This window comes from Alnus glutinosa, chromosome 2 (assembly GCF_958979055.1).
Source record: "Alnus glutinosa chromosome 2, dhAlnGlut1.1, whole genome shotgun sequence".
Classification (NCBI taxonomy): Eukaryota; Viridiplantae; Streptophyta; class Magnoliopsida; order Fagales; family Betulaceae; genus Alnus; species Alnus glutinosa.
This window is the reverse complement of record NC_084887.1, coordinates 6,438,637-6,454,195: the sequence shown is the minus strand read 5'-3', so window position 1 is coordinate 6,454,195 and position 15,559 is coordinate 6,438,637. Positions and strand designations below refer to the sequence as shown.

At 35.1% G+C, this 15,559-nt stretch overlaps 1 protein-coding gene across 1 annotated transcript; it reads left to right on the top strand.

Moving 5' to 3' along the window:
- Nucleotides 1–1,138: 1,138 nt before the first annotated feature.
- Nucleotides 1,139–3,354, top strand: LOC133861037 (putative cyclin-D6-1). Its single transcript, XM_062296733.1, has 6 exons — nt 1,139–1,567; nt 1,670–1,750; nt 1,977–2,072; nt 2,166–2,367; nt 2,466–2,596; nt 2,729–3,354. The coding sequence occupies exons 1-6, from the start codon at nt 1,391–1,393 to the stop codon at nt 2,975–2,977; spliced, it is 936 nt and encodes a 311-aa protein (XP_062152717.1). The 5' UTR covers nt 1,139–1,390; the 3' UTR covers nt 2,978–3,354.
- The last annotated feature ends 12,205 nt before the right edge of the window (nt 3,355–15,559 follow it).

Genomic DNA, 15,559 nt, shown 5'->3' with positions numbered 1-15,559 from the left:
TAATTCAATCTATTTGGAAAATTGGACAAAATGCCTTTGGCTTCATTCAAGAAACCTTGATTAAGCCCCAGTTATTTCTACCCCACTTTTTGACTATTTTGGTTTGGTTTAGTCAAGATTGAATATTGTAGAATTAAAGAAATATTTGGCTGAAAAAAGAAATTATATTAGAAGCTAGAAAGATTAATGGAAATCTTTTTATGTGAAAGCATGGATTGCATTAATTTCCAAAATTAAAATTTATTGTTGTAATAAGAATAACTTTAATTGAGAAATACTACATTTTCTAAAATAATTTCTCTAAAAGTTAGTTCCCAAATGTGCCATCATTCCATGGGAATCAATTTTTAGATAAATATTTTTTGAAAGTTTAGTATTTTTCATTTTAATTTTGCCCCCATACAAAAAGCTAAGAACAAATATGAAAAGCAAAAAAGAAAAAAAAGAAAAAAGAAAAAAGAAAAAAAAAATACAAAATAGAGTACATATGTATTAAACCACTAATGGTTTCAAAAACTAATCAATTTAGTAACATAAAATCTAAAATATTTATTTAAAATAAACCATAAATTATGGACTTTGAATTCAATTTTAAAAAGGAAACGCTACACATACTTCTACTCTTACTCTCACGCGTGTGCGGCCACCCCCATTGGCTGGGGGTGGCTAGGCCACCCCTTCCTTCTTTGTTTTTTTATTTTTTTTTAATTTTAATTTTTCTTTTAAAAAAAGTTTATTTATTTATTTTTTAATAAATTTATATTTTTTTATTAACATAGGCACGTGTCACCATTTTATTAGTTTAATGTAGTGCTGTCGTGATATTTAACAGAATTTATCAAAAATTTTAATGAAATTTGACATTGAGATCGATTTATAATTATAATTTATTACAATAACCTCCCATTAACATTTTAAACTATAAAAAATAATTTGTAATTATGATATTCACCATAAACCAATCATCATATTTGAACCGACTATGCAAATATTCCTAAAATTAAACCGGACGTTTTACTTTCCGTCCAATCATCTTCTAACGTACCTTCAGCGCCCTTTGCATCACTGACCCATCTGATCATCACCCCCTCACTCCTCGCTCCTCACTTTTCCTTCCCAAGATGTGTATGCGTGTGGGGTGTGAGAGAGAGAGAGAGAGAGAGAGAGAGAGAGAGAGAGAGAAGATGTCAATGCAAAGAGAAATGCAAAAGACTATAAGATAGAGAGAGCAGGAAGCAAAGCAGTGAAGTTGAAGGCTTGAAGCTTCTTTTAATAAAACAGAGAACTTTCTCAGCTTTTCTTTATCACTTGCCTCACTTTTGTTAACAATGTCTTGCAAGCTCCATCCTCAACCCCAGTTCTGAAAACGTTCACAGGACTCACCAATACCATGGAGTTCGATCTTGAAAACCCATTGACTGATTCCCACGAACCGCACTCTGACACCATCCCTTCTCTCTTCCTCGTTGAATCTGATCACATGCCCTCAGAAAACTACTCTCAGAGTCTCCAAGCCCAAGGGTTTGATATCTCTGTTCGAAGAGAAGCCATCTCTTCAATTTCAAAGGTATTCACTCTTTTTATTTCTCCAAATGAAATAAGCAAGAAGAAGAGGAAAACACTGTGTTTTAACTGTTCTTGGTGTTTGCTTTTCTGTTTCCTTTTTCAGCTCTCTTGCGACTTCGATCCGCTCTTATCGTACCTTGCAGTAAATTACCTTGATCGGTTCTTATCTAGCCAGGGGATGCTGGTAAAGAAACCTACAACACGGTGACTTGAATAAATCTTCATCTTTGTTGAGTATTGTATGATTGTGATGATGTTTGGTTTTTACTATATTAAAAATTGTGTTTTTATAGCATTTTCTAAGGGGAAAAAAAAGGGTCTTTAATTTCCATAATGCCAATATAATGGTACATTAATTCGATTATTTAAGGGTTCAATTGCTTTGAGATCTAAGAATATTTGTATAACAGCAACCAAAGCCATGGCTTATAAGGCTTCTTGCCATCTCCTGCGTTTCTCTAGCTGCCAAGATGAAGAAAACAGAGTTTTCCGTCGCTTTTTTCCAGGTAAATCTACATGCCACTGTAATGTAAACCAAATATTCAGCAAAGTTATATTAATATTGCTTCTTCTTTTTTTCTTCATCTGTTTGAAAACAGGGTGATGGAGGTTTTATTTTTGACACACAAACAGTGGAGAGAATGGAGATCCTCATCTTGGGAGCTCTAAAATGGCGAATGCGCTCCATCACTCCATTTTCTTTCATTTCTTATTTCATTTCCTTGTTCAAAGTGAAAGACCCATCACTGAGGCAGGCTCTTAAAGCCCGAGCTACAGAAATCATATTCAAAGCTCAAAATGGTAATACCCAGAAGAAAAAAAGATCAAACAAAAGTCATATATGAACCATTGGGCACTTTTCCTCTGCTTTAGCTCAGACATCTTTATTTCGTTTGCAGAGATTAAGCTTTTGGAGTTCAAGCCTTCAGTAATTGCTGCATCAGCGCTTCTGTCTGCTGCTCATGAATTATTGCCCTTGCAATATCCCTGTTTCAGAAATGCAATATCCAGTTGTTCATATGTAAATAAAGTAAACATTCTAGCTTCAGTCTTTTTCATACTTTCTTTCTTATCCTTCTTTACAATATAAATTAAATAATTAAATTTGAACTCAATATTTCTTTTCAAAATTTCTGAAATATATTGTATGATATTGTGGCAGGAGAAGTTGCTGCAATGCTTCAACGAGATGCAAGACATAGTGATAGATGGGTACGAGTCAGTGTTGGAGATGGTATCGAGCTCAGTGACAGCGGTCAATGTGTTAGATCAGCAGTTTTCAAGCTCCGAAAGTGAAAAGACCGATGGCACTTTTACTACAACGAGGCCAGAGAGGGACATAAAGAGGAGAAAAATCATAGATTACTGTGGCAATCTCACGGTCCAGATTTCTCGGATTCGACAGTACTGATAGCCTGATTCCAAAAGTTTCACCGATCCATGAGAGGAAACGTTACCTGCTTCGGGGAAACAAACAGAAAATGGAGAAAAAAAAAAGGAGAGGGGTGGGTGAGAAAGAAGGTGATATTTCATGGGCAAAATCACTGTTTCATGATCTCAGTATGGCCCATTACTCTTCTCTGGGTAAGACAGATGGGAGAAGAAAGAAGAGAATTTTAATTTGTTTCCTTTTGTTTTTCCTAGAGACCAAACAAAGACAAAACATAACTTTGAATTGTAGGGTTGAATTTTGTGTTTCTGTACTTCTGGTTTTAGTGTGGTTGTGTTAGCTTCTGGCAAAAGTAATAATAATATCAATAACAAAACTACAATTTTCTAGGAACTAAATTTTGTCTCTACTTTGGGTTTTATGTGGTTGTGTTTGCTTCTGCCGAAGGAATAATAATATCAATAACTAAACAACAATTTTTTATTTTTTATTTTTTTCAGCTCTGAGAATCTAATCGAAACCATTTTATGGTTTAGATTTTGTTTGATTGTATTTTACATGTATATAATGTTATGTCATTTAAAAACATTAAACGTCGGTCTTCACACTGATGAATAATGTTACTTTTTATACTCATGTGCCACACTCATATTATACCAGTCGACATAAAACAACTTAAAATCAGGCACATGTATGTGATAAATGTGTATGAACTGTAACATTACTCTCAAGGGATATATATTTTTTTTTTTCGACAACCGGTAATGAATTCAACCGGTACTGATGAATAATATTGCTCTTCACACTCATGTCTCGCATTCATATCATATTAGTTGACATAAAATAACTTAAAATCCGGTACATATATGTGAAAAATGTGTATGAAATGTAAAATTCCTCTCAAGGGAATTTATTTATTTATTTTTTTAAAGACAACCATCAATGAATTCGAAAGGTACATAGGTTATCTCTCATTATGTAAGGTTCTTTTGAGGTATATGGTTTTGGGACATTTATTAGTGACAAGATAATTATTAATCATGTGATCCCTAGCTTGGATGTAAGCCATTGGATGGTCCCCCCTAATGAGATATCCTTATCAAAGATATCTGGACCCAGTGTTGGGGATATCTGTTCCTGTACCTGGAAGATGATAGTAACTGAACAGAGGGATTGTGGACCACTAGATGGGTTAAATCTGTTATGTACCAAGATTGAATATGCAATGTTCTATACCGTGGTATTACTTATGGGTCACCAAAGACCACCCACATGGCTTATTAATTGCTTCTTTTGGTGAGGGTGTCTACTAGGTTAAGCAATTGAACACCGTTTCCGACTAATTACTTATTCAAGCATACGAGTCTTATATAGGCTCTCTCATATATACTGTCTGAAAATTACTGAAGATCCTTATCATACGATTAGTGTTGCATATCATTAGAACTGTGGACGGAATTTTCTTCCGAGCTGGGTCCGAGGAAATTCTTAAAACTATTGTATTTGAGTCTTTTTTTTTCTTTTATTTATTTTTTCGTCCATTTACTAATTGGCTGAATTCTGACAATGAAAGAGTTGGTCATCTAACTTATATTATTCCTCCAATACAAAGGTCTGATTCTTGCAATTGTAGTCCACATTTAGCTAATCCTAAAGTCTATCAGAGCACTAAAATAAAATTTATTTGTGGACTTGCAACAAAAGTGGTTAGATCATGTGGTCTCTATGGAGTGACATTTTAGGTGAGTAATGGACTTGTTTTCTCCTCTCTTCCATGGCAGAGTAGTGTCCTAATCAGTTCTTGTCAACATCGTCCAAGAGTTTGGTGTACAATTAATCTACCCAAAATATGCTTCTCATTTAGTAATCTCTTCTTTCTTTTATCTCTTTAACAGGATTAGTCTTATCTCACATAAGCAGACTTAGAAGGCTTTGGTCCGTCGAACGGAGTTGACGGCAACTAGAAATTAAAGATTGAAGGTGAAAGGTGCATTCACGAAGAGAAAAAAATGAAAAATAAGAAAGAGAAAAACCTTGGCCGCCCCAAAGAAAAAAAAGGAAGACTTTGAAATTCGAAATATTATTTTGATGCTTGAATTAGGCCCACAAACCGGGCTTATATTAATATAGTTAGCATAATATATGTAATACTACAAACGTTCCATTTAGAATGTGAAATATAGATCAAAGTTAATATATATATATATATATATATAAGTTTTATAAATATAAGATTTTATAATTACAATGTATAAATATTAATATAGTTAGCAAAATATATGTAATACTACAAACGTTCCATTTAGAATGTGAAATATAGATCAAAGTTAAAATTGTACTGAATTTTAATATATATTTTATTTTGAAATAGAAATTATTATAAAATTCCATTCGAGCTCGAGCCGCTTGAGCTCGATTGGAGGCTTGGCTTGTTAAGCTAGCTGAATTTGAGCCAAAATCGAACTTGGCTAGGCTCTTAACAAGCTGAATTCGAACAAGCCTTTAAAATTGGGATTGAGCTCGATCTCCTATTCTATGTATTCGAGCCGAATCCGGCAGCTCCAAGTTCTACTCAGTTCGGCTCGAATACAACCCTAGTCCTTAATGCTCAGGCGACCAATATGGGGATTGGGCGCAAGATCCAGTACTCCTGACGGGTTCTACTTATACATTATCTCAAAAGGCTTAGATGAGTAGTTTTATTCTTAAACTGATTGTAAGCAAACTTTTCTTGTAATAGAGCTGGGTCCTATTGTTTTAGCATATTTTTTGCTAGACTCCTCAAAATATTTTCTAAGCTTTGATTCAACACCTTGGTTTGAAGATCTGTTTATGGGGTGGTAGGCATTGTTAAAATTAAGCTTGGTCTCCATCTTTTCCCACAGTCTCTTTAAAAAATGGCTCATGAACTTTGTATCTCTATTTGAGGTGAAGATCTTGGAAACCCATGCATGCGGACAATTTCACAGAAATATAGGTAAGTAATATAGGTGACATCCATCGTCTTCTAGGAAACAACAAAGTAGGTCATCTTGGAAAACTAATCTCCTATCATGAGGATAGAATCCATGCTATGCTGAGTATGACGTAACCCATGAACAAAATCCATGTTAACATAGAGCCATGGGGCATCGCACACTAATAATGGTGTGTATAGACCTTCATTTATAAGGGTTCCATTTGATCTCTAGCAAATAAAATATCGCTCCACATAATGTGCCATGTCACTAGTAAACTTAGGCCAATAATAATATGGTGAAACCAAAGTCAAAGTTTTGTCTCACCCAAAGTGACCCTCTCCATGCAATTCTTGTATAATCTAATTTCTCAATGAATAATCTGGAATGCATAGCCATAAATCACGGAACAAATAACTGTTAAGTATAATATAATAACTACGCTCACCTGTAGACACTTCTGCATATATCTTTCGAAAGGGAGGGTCCTTCGCATACAACCCTCCGAGAGGGTGTCGATACCTACTACTTTGGTACGCTTGGTGGTGAGAAGTACAACATGGCTACTTAGGGCATCTACAACTCAATTTAAGCTCCCTGATTGGTGTGCCTTGAGGAGAAAGTGAACCTTTGAAGGTAGGCAACCCACTTGGCATGTTTGTGGCTAAGCTTTTGTTGGCTCTTGTTGTACTTCAACACCTTATGATTGTGATTATGATGAACTCCTTCTACAGTAGATAATGATGCCAATGCTTTAAAGATTGCACAATGGCATAAAACTCCAGGTCGTAGTTGGAATAGGTCTTCTTGGACCCTGATAGGTTCTCACTGAAGAAGGCAATCAGACGCCTCTCTTGGTTTAGAACACCTCCAATTGCAATTCCCGAGGCATCACAATTTACCTCAAAAAAGTTCTCAACGTCTAGAAGGGTAAGTACAAGTGCTTATGTCATCTTTATTTCAGTAATTTAAAGCTTGCTTCGGCTTTTTCAATAAACTGGAAAGTCTAGCTCTTTAAGCACTCAATGATTGGCGCAATCATTGTGCTGAAATTTTGGATGAATCATCGGTAGAATGACAACAACCAGTGAAAACTCCAGACATCATGTATACTCTTGGGTGTTAGCAACTGTAGAATTGTTGCCACCTTTGATTGATGTGCACAAACACAATCAATATACACAACAAAACCAATAAAAGTAATAGTGATAGTAAGAAATGAACACTTCTTCTCATTGATATATAAATACTTCTTCCGAAGTGTTTCAAAAACTGACATTAAGTGCTCAAGGTGTGTCTCCTACAAATGGCTATAGATGAGGATATCATTAAAGTAGACAAAGACGAACTTTCCCATGTACACTACGAAAAAAAAGTTAATTCTGGACGGTTTTAAACTGTCTAGAAATGCAACAAAATCGTCTGGAATCAATTCCAAACGGTTTTTTCTAGACGGTTTTAAACCGTTTAGAATATGATGTCGCTAAATAAATTTATGGACGGTTTGAACAAAACTGTTTGCAATTACAGACGGTTTTGCTCAAACCGTCCAAAATTTATTATTATTTTTTAATTATAATAATTATAATTTTTTTTTGGTCCACCGAAAATTAGCTTCCGTCACCACTGAAATTAGCTCCGGTCACCACCGAAAATCAATTCCGGTTACCACTATCCACAATCCAGCCTTTTAGCCGCACCAAACCCCCCATCGAAACCCAGAGACACGAAACAACCCAAAAGCATCGAAACAACCCAGAAACACCGAAACCCACCCCAATTACCAACCCATCAGCTCCAACCCCAAATGACCCAGAGCCAGTTTCGGCCGGATCCGACTAGAAATCCTGACTTCCTCGCCAGATACCCCGGAAATCCACACACTTTTAAACACAACCCAGAATCACCGAAACCCACCCCAATTACCAACCCGTTAGCTCAAACCCTGAACGACCCAGAGCCGGTTTCGGTCGAAAATCCTGACGTCCTCGCCAGATCTGCCGGAAACCCACGCACACCTGCGTGGGTTTCACAGATTTGGCCCTCCATCTCCAACACTCTCTCCCGCCATTCCGTTCCAGTCGTCCTGATCCTGTAGTTCCGTCCAGATCCTGTCGCTCAACTTTAGTCGCCAGCCGGATTGAGAAGAAGAAGATCAACGAGACTTGCACGCCCTGCCTCTTGGGAATCCTTGGCCAAGTCTGTGAATAAAGTAATGTGGATTGTGGGGTTGTGTTATATGAGTCGTTGATAATTTTGAAAGAGACGGCTGAGATGTGGGGTGTTATTTTGTGGTGCGGATCGATGACATGGAATTAATAGGGATGAGTTTTAGTTATTAAAATTGCATACGGTTTCATTTAAACCGTCTGAAATTTTTTTTTTTTTTCAGACGGTTCATCTAAACCGTCTATAAATTTACAAACGGTTTTTTTAAAACCATCTAGAAAAAAACCGTCCAGAATTTGCGTTTTTTTTTTTGTTTTTTTTTTGTTTTTTTTTTTTTTTTTTTTTTGTAGTGGTAAGGCCGCAACACCTAATGCATGAACCTCATGAACTTGTTGGGTGCATTAGACAGTGCAAAGGGCATGATCATCAACTTGTACAACCCAAGTTATGTCTTGAATGCGGTTTTCCACCTGGCGATACTCATTCTTAAGGTCAATTTTAGAGAAGACCTTAGAACCCGATAGTTTATCTAGCATGTCATCCCAACGGGGAATCGAAAATATGTGATTTACTATTATCCGGTTGATAGCTCTATTATCAATGTATGTACGCTACAAACCATCCCTTTTTGGAATTAGAACTGTTCTTAACAGCGCATGATGGTAAACATAAACTAAATATTGTAAGTGAAAGGGGTATTCGGGAAGAAAGATAATAACAAATAGGAAAGAAAAAAACCCTAACCGCCCAAACAAAAACAAGGGAATACTTTGAAATACAAAATATTATTCTCAAAGTTTAAGTGCTTGAAATTAAGCCTACAAATCATGCCTACGGACAAAAATTAGCTATAAACTAGTTTAATAAAGTGACATGTGTTCAGAAAGCATGTGAAAAGCGTATGCATTTTTATTAATGCTATTCAAAAAATATGTGAGAAACACAAGCTATTTAATAGTATGTGTTTCTTACATGCTAAGGGACACGCGTCACTTTATAGCTAATTTATGTTCCAGGCTTATATATGGCAGAAGCCAATCGACTTTTTACCAAAAAGAAAGAAAGAAAAAGCCTAAATATTACGTAAAATCAATCTATGGAATAAAATAAATGTTATGCCATCAAATGTCTATGTGTTTTCGCTTTGTTTATTTGCTTTTTGTTTTTTTTTGGCTTATGAATTTCCAACTTAGGCTTATACCATCTAAGCTAGGCGTAGGAGACTCGGGCATTTACTCATTCTGAATTAGGTAATGTAGACGCTTTAAACACACTAATGCCCTCCCATTTCATTATTTCAAAATTCAATCCTCGATCCCATTCAAAAAGAAGAATTGAAGGCCGAAATAGTTGGCATAGGCAATTCCTTGTCAAACACTCAAAAAAGACTAGTCATGCTAGAATTAATTAAAAGTAAAAAAGCTAAAGCCTACCAGGTCAATTTTCTTTTGACTAATCCATTCCATTAAAATTAACCACTTTCTTTTTACTTATCATTCTTTAATAACCGTGTTATGATCATATTGCATTTTACAGCCAATTTGGTCTTAATGATAGTGTTGTGATCAAGAATTTAATGGCAAGGTTCGACTGAAAAATCCACGTCTATATAGATTTGGCTTAGGTACTGTACAAATATTTTTAAAACAATTTTTGATAGTTTTTTTTAACCGTTCAAATTTAATTCTAATTTTTTCAAGAGAAAAACATAGAATGTTCAATTAAATCTGGATCATTCAAAAAATCATAAGAAATCTCCAGTAGTTCTATATATATATATATATATATATATATATATATATATATATATATATCCTAAGCCAAATCCCATCCATATACATAGGTGTAATTGTATGAATGTCAAGGAGACAACGAACAACTATTCGAAACCTACCCAATTATTGCAATCAGAACTAGAAGTAAACCTAGTAATATTTTCTACGAAATGTGTGCCTTAAATTGTCCCCTATTTCAAAAGTTTAAATTGATAAAAATAAATGAATTTAATCATTTAATTAATATTTTAATACTTTCCCTTATGTGTGGGCCTAAATTTTCTCTCAACAAGTGAGACCCAATACGTGAAATATTTAATTAAAATAGAGGATAAATTATGAGAACCAGGATTCAAACTCATGGCCCTTAATCTAATACCATGTTAAATAAATCTTTATCCCAAAAAATTTAAATTGATAGGAAATGATAAATTTAATCATTTAATTAATATTCTAACACTCGTCATCACGTATTGGCCCAAACTCCCAAACTCTCATTTAATAATTGAGATCTAATATATGAAATATTTAAACTTTGTCTTTAAATATTGAAAAATGGGAGGATTGAATTTTGAAAAAGTCTAATTATTACATAAAATCAATCTATGGGATAAAATAATGTTTATGCCATCAAATGTTTATGTGTTTTCGCTTTGTTTATTTGCTCTTTGGTTTTTTGGCTTATGAATTTCCAACTTAGGCTCTATACCATCTAAGCTATAGGCGTAGGAGACTCGGGCATTAACTCATTCTGAATTTGGTAATGTAGACGCTTTAAATTAACACACTAATGCCCTCCCATTTCATTATTTCAAAATTAAATCCTCCCATTCAAAAAGAAGAATTTAAGGCCGAAATAATTGGTATAGGCAATTCCGTGTCAAACACACAAAAAAGCACTAGTGATATATAGTAAAATAAATGGACCCGTTTGGTAACCAAACCAAACAATTTCAATTCCCATTTCACTTCTCCATTTCACTACAAAACCTACCAGGTCAATTTTCTTTTGACTTCTCCATTCCATCAAAATTAACCACTTTCTTTTGACTTATCATTCCCTAATCATGGTGTCATGATCATATATTGCAATTTTACCGCCAATTATTTGGTCTTTATCATGGTGTTATGATCAAGAATTTAATGAGAAAAAAAAAAAATTCATCATTCAGATTTAATTTTAAGTTTTTTCAAGAGAATGAGAGAGGGTGTAATTAAATTTTGACCGTTGAAAAAATTACTAGAGAGCATCTAAGCCAAAAATCATGATCTTTGTTTTGATACCATATTAAATTACTACTTATTTAAAAAGGTTATACGATAAAAATTTAAAATTTAATGTTTTAACCCCATATATATATATATATATATATATTTTGCCCGTCCTCTTACCTAAAGTTCTAGTTCCAACCTTATATACATTAGTCTTGCGCGCAAGACTTCTAACACTCTAGCCCTTTGTACCCTGAAGATGGACTTGTAAACGAAATTAAAACCAGAATTTGCAATGGAAAAATCTTAAATGAGTGAATAATGCCCCTAAAAAGTCATACAATGCTTTGACTTCTTCATTTGTTTTCAGAAGATACCCACTCTAATAAGGGCTATACCCACTATAAAAAGTCTTATTTTCAGAAGAGAAAACTGAATCCAAAGGCTTTCCGATTGTTTTCACATTTCAGCAATAAGTACACCTCAACAACACCACTAGCTAATTTATTTTAAGAAATTTAGAAATAACTTTATCTAAAAATAATCTAGGTAAAGAAGGCATCTCCATAGATCATAATTTATGGTAATTATTTATCTAAATTACTAGCAACACATATGAGATAGAGCGTATAAAATTTACCTGTCCGAATAGATGACTTAGAAATTCAGTATTTATTTGAATAAGTAATAAATCTCATGTTAATTCTCTCTCACATATACTGTTTAAATTGCTGAAGATGCCAATCCGCTCGAGCTTCAGATTGTTTTTTTACAAAAGTGCATTGTGTCAGAAAGAAGATTACAGAAGAATGCTGAGCATGGGTTTATTTTACAAAAGCTCAAGTGGGTCATATTTGGCCACGAGAACACAAGTTTGCTTGACAAAAATCCACCTTTCAAGAGGACAGTGTGAAAAGAAAAAGAATTATTCCTGTGGACCCATGATTAATAACTTTCTGCCTCACCAATTCCCATCGATCGCCAGCTAAAGGGTAAACACAACATAAATAGTGGAAGAGATCGTAAGAAGACAAGTGTTTTGGGGTGTTGGGGGAGAAGCTTCTTCATTTCTGTTTTCTTGCAGTAGTGCAATTAAGCCGTGGTTCCCCGGTACGAAGTCACATGGAACCAGAGAGGGGAGAGGAGGGAGTGTAAATGCCACAATGATAAGCCTCCAAACTTCATAAATTAAATGTGAGGGTGGCCTCTTGTCTCCTTTGTGGTGATGAAGGTTAGCTAGTATAACCACATCTTTATGTTTGCTTAAATGTGCAGCTGGCGCGTTGTCTTCTAGTTGTACCAAATTAGATCATGGATTTGAATGAGAATTCTTAACAATTGAAGCGTCGGAATTGCAGCCGAAAGGTTACTGTAGAGCTCTAGCTCACCTGTTTCGGATATTTTAGGGTTGCTCAAATTAGGATTAGCAATTTTAGACTCGACCCTTGAGCCTTAATTATACGAGATTAATGAATTAAGGTTGATGGGCATGACCAATTTAATTAATTGGATCGGATTAAGGTTGGCTCTTATGTACATATTTTGACACGACCCGAACCAACACGTAACATTAAAGCTATAAATTTTTGAAACAAACTCCAGACAAAATTAGCTAGTTAGAGTTGATGGATCTGACTCATTTAATTAAATGTGTTGAATTAGAGTTGACCTATATGGTCTTCTATTCAAACTTAACACGCAAACACGAATTACTACCCTAATTACAATGCATTTCAAGCACGTCAATTGCAAGAGATCTTAAAAAAGTCTTTTATGCTACCTAATACCGTCTAAGAGTAAGAGCTATAGGTTAATATATATGGGCTTTACTTCAGGAACTGCATGTAGTTTTTTGAAGCTTTGCAACTCAAGTTCATGGGAGCCCATGGACTCCTAAAGTAATTGAATTGCATTGATTATGGACCAACCTTGGGGCTTTATCCAACTTCGGTTGGGTGCCTTGATATCTGCCGTTGCAGGAGATCGTGCCTCCTTATTTTAGACTCAAATAAGGGAGATGAACACTCGTCTATGAAACTGAATCACAATTTTGCATCCAGATTAATGCTACTACATGGTTGATTATCAGCTTGTTCGAGCATTTTCACACTTTATACATTGATTACGAATTATCCTTAAACTAGATCGAACAAGAAATTGAAGCATATACAATACTTGTTAGTGAAATAATTCGCACCAAGACTGTTTGGGGCCGAAGTCAAAGGACCAGTCATGCCAGGTCATCTCGGTCACGAGCCACCTCGGGACCAAGGAACCTCGGTCTTGAATCATCACTAGGGTTGGGTCGCCTCGGTCACGAGCCACCTCAGGGGTCGAGCACCTCGGGCATGAACCACATCGGGTTCCGGAATATTCAATCAAATAGAAAACATCTTGGCGTTTTATGGCTCAAGATGGATCATTCTGGACTTTTCGGAATTACCCACAATCCGTGAAAATCTCAGGACCCCGGAGAACTCCAAGTGATCTCGGATATTTCGCCCCCAGATGTGCATTAAGGACGACACCATGAAACCCCGACATTCCGCATGTCGCAGCCCACGTTTCCCCTAACTGTAAACCCTCCGGAATTCAGAATGTACGGAACCCCGAGCCCACGTTACCACTAACTGTGAATTCCTAGGAATCAAGGACATGCAAGGTATTTCAACCGCCACCAGAACCTCTATAAATAGAAGATCTTCATAGGTAAAGAGGACGGGTATTTTTCTTACCGATTAAATTACACAAAAGTATTCTCCTTCAAATCTAGTGCTAACTTAGGCATTGGAGCGGGATTGTCTACATCCCCCGACACAATGTTTATTTTTCAGATTTCAAGAGAAGAAGAGGCTCAGGGGAATCATCAAGTGACACGTCAACAATCGGAAAACTATACCAACAATACTCTTCTAGTTCGGGCACATCTCAAACCTTAGAACAAGTTAGTGTGGCGTATTTTAAATCATAAATGAATGTAAAGAGTAACATTATTTTAACTGAAAAAAGAAATTGAATGGTAGATTTGGGAGTAATGCTATTTTTCACACCCATTTATCACACAAATTTCACATTGACTGATGTGGTATGTTTTAAGTGACTTCCCATATCAGTCATTTAAAAAAAATAAAATAAAAGCCACTTAAAACATGCATCGCCAATCTAATATGAAATGAGTATGAAGAATAACATTATTCTTAATTTGGTGATTAATTTTCATCTCATGTTAAAAGTAGTAATGAAAACCCTCACCTCAAGCAAAGAGAGAGAAGTTAGTCCCAATTATTTAGTATTATTTTTAACTTATTTTTGTAAGAGGCTTAATAAGAGTTTTGACATATATTCTCGGAAACCAAATCATATATATATCATGGAACCACAATTAGTTTCATCGAATTCAGGAAATAAAAACAGATTATTGCCTTTAAGGGGGAAAAAAAAAACACAAAAAGTGCAAAAACGCGTAGTCTCACAATTTAAGGATTTTAGTTTCCTAAAACGAAGCTAATCACTGTTTTATTTTTGGCAGTAAGATAGGTTTAAACCATCATTCGGGATTCATGAAAACACTTGAAATGGCACATAATTGAGCCAAGATCAATCCCCTTAAAGCTTGGATCGATCCCTAGGGTTCTGGGACACTCAGATCGATTCCACCACGGGTGATTATTCTTTCTATTCTAGGGATTGATCACCCAAGCCAAAAACTAGCTCGGGTGTTGCCTGGATCAATTTTTCCACCCGCTTAACCCAAACTTGATCCATACTAACCCTAGAATCCAAATTGCTGATTTCTTAACTTCCTTAAGTTAAAAAAGAAAAAAAAGAAAAAAAAAGAAAAAAAAAAGAAAAGAATAATGCTGCGTGATTGAACGAACATTGTTGATGCAATCTCCTTTCTGATTAGTAAGAACATTGCTAATTTAGACTGAGGTGTTACATTGCTGCAATGTACCGTTCCTTCACTAGTAATTATTTCATTCCAAATGCACATCTTGAAGCCTTTATTCACAAAACCTACAATCATGTCACATAGTTATTTTAATTAGAAAGGAGATTGTGTCAAAACTCTAATCCCATATTCAAAAAAGAAAACCGAAGTTATTACTTTCTTTAACTGAATTTTGTATACTATCCAAAACCCCACCTGACATAAATCTATTGATCGGACATTATGCCATTCTTGCTTTCATTCTCACATAGCATTTCGCACTTTCCTTAAACTATCTAGGCACCGTTATCACCTTGGCAATTAGCCTATTATCGTTTTTTGAGTAATTGTTTCATAATTATGAATATTTGATCACAATTTTAATGCATTTTTATGTTAGTGACATATTCCGACCTAAATCTCATATTGTTGTCATACATTGAGTAACTATTTCAAACTCTCATTCAATCACATCCACTTGTTATTGAAATTATATCCCCTATTCCTAGGAAAGAAATCCTCTTTGTAACTTTGAACCTCGATTTCCCATTTAATCCGA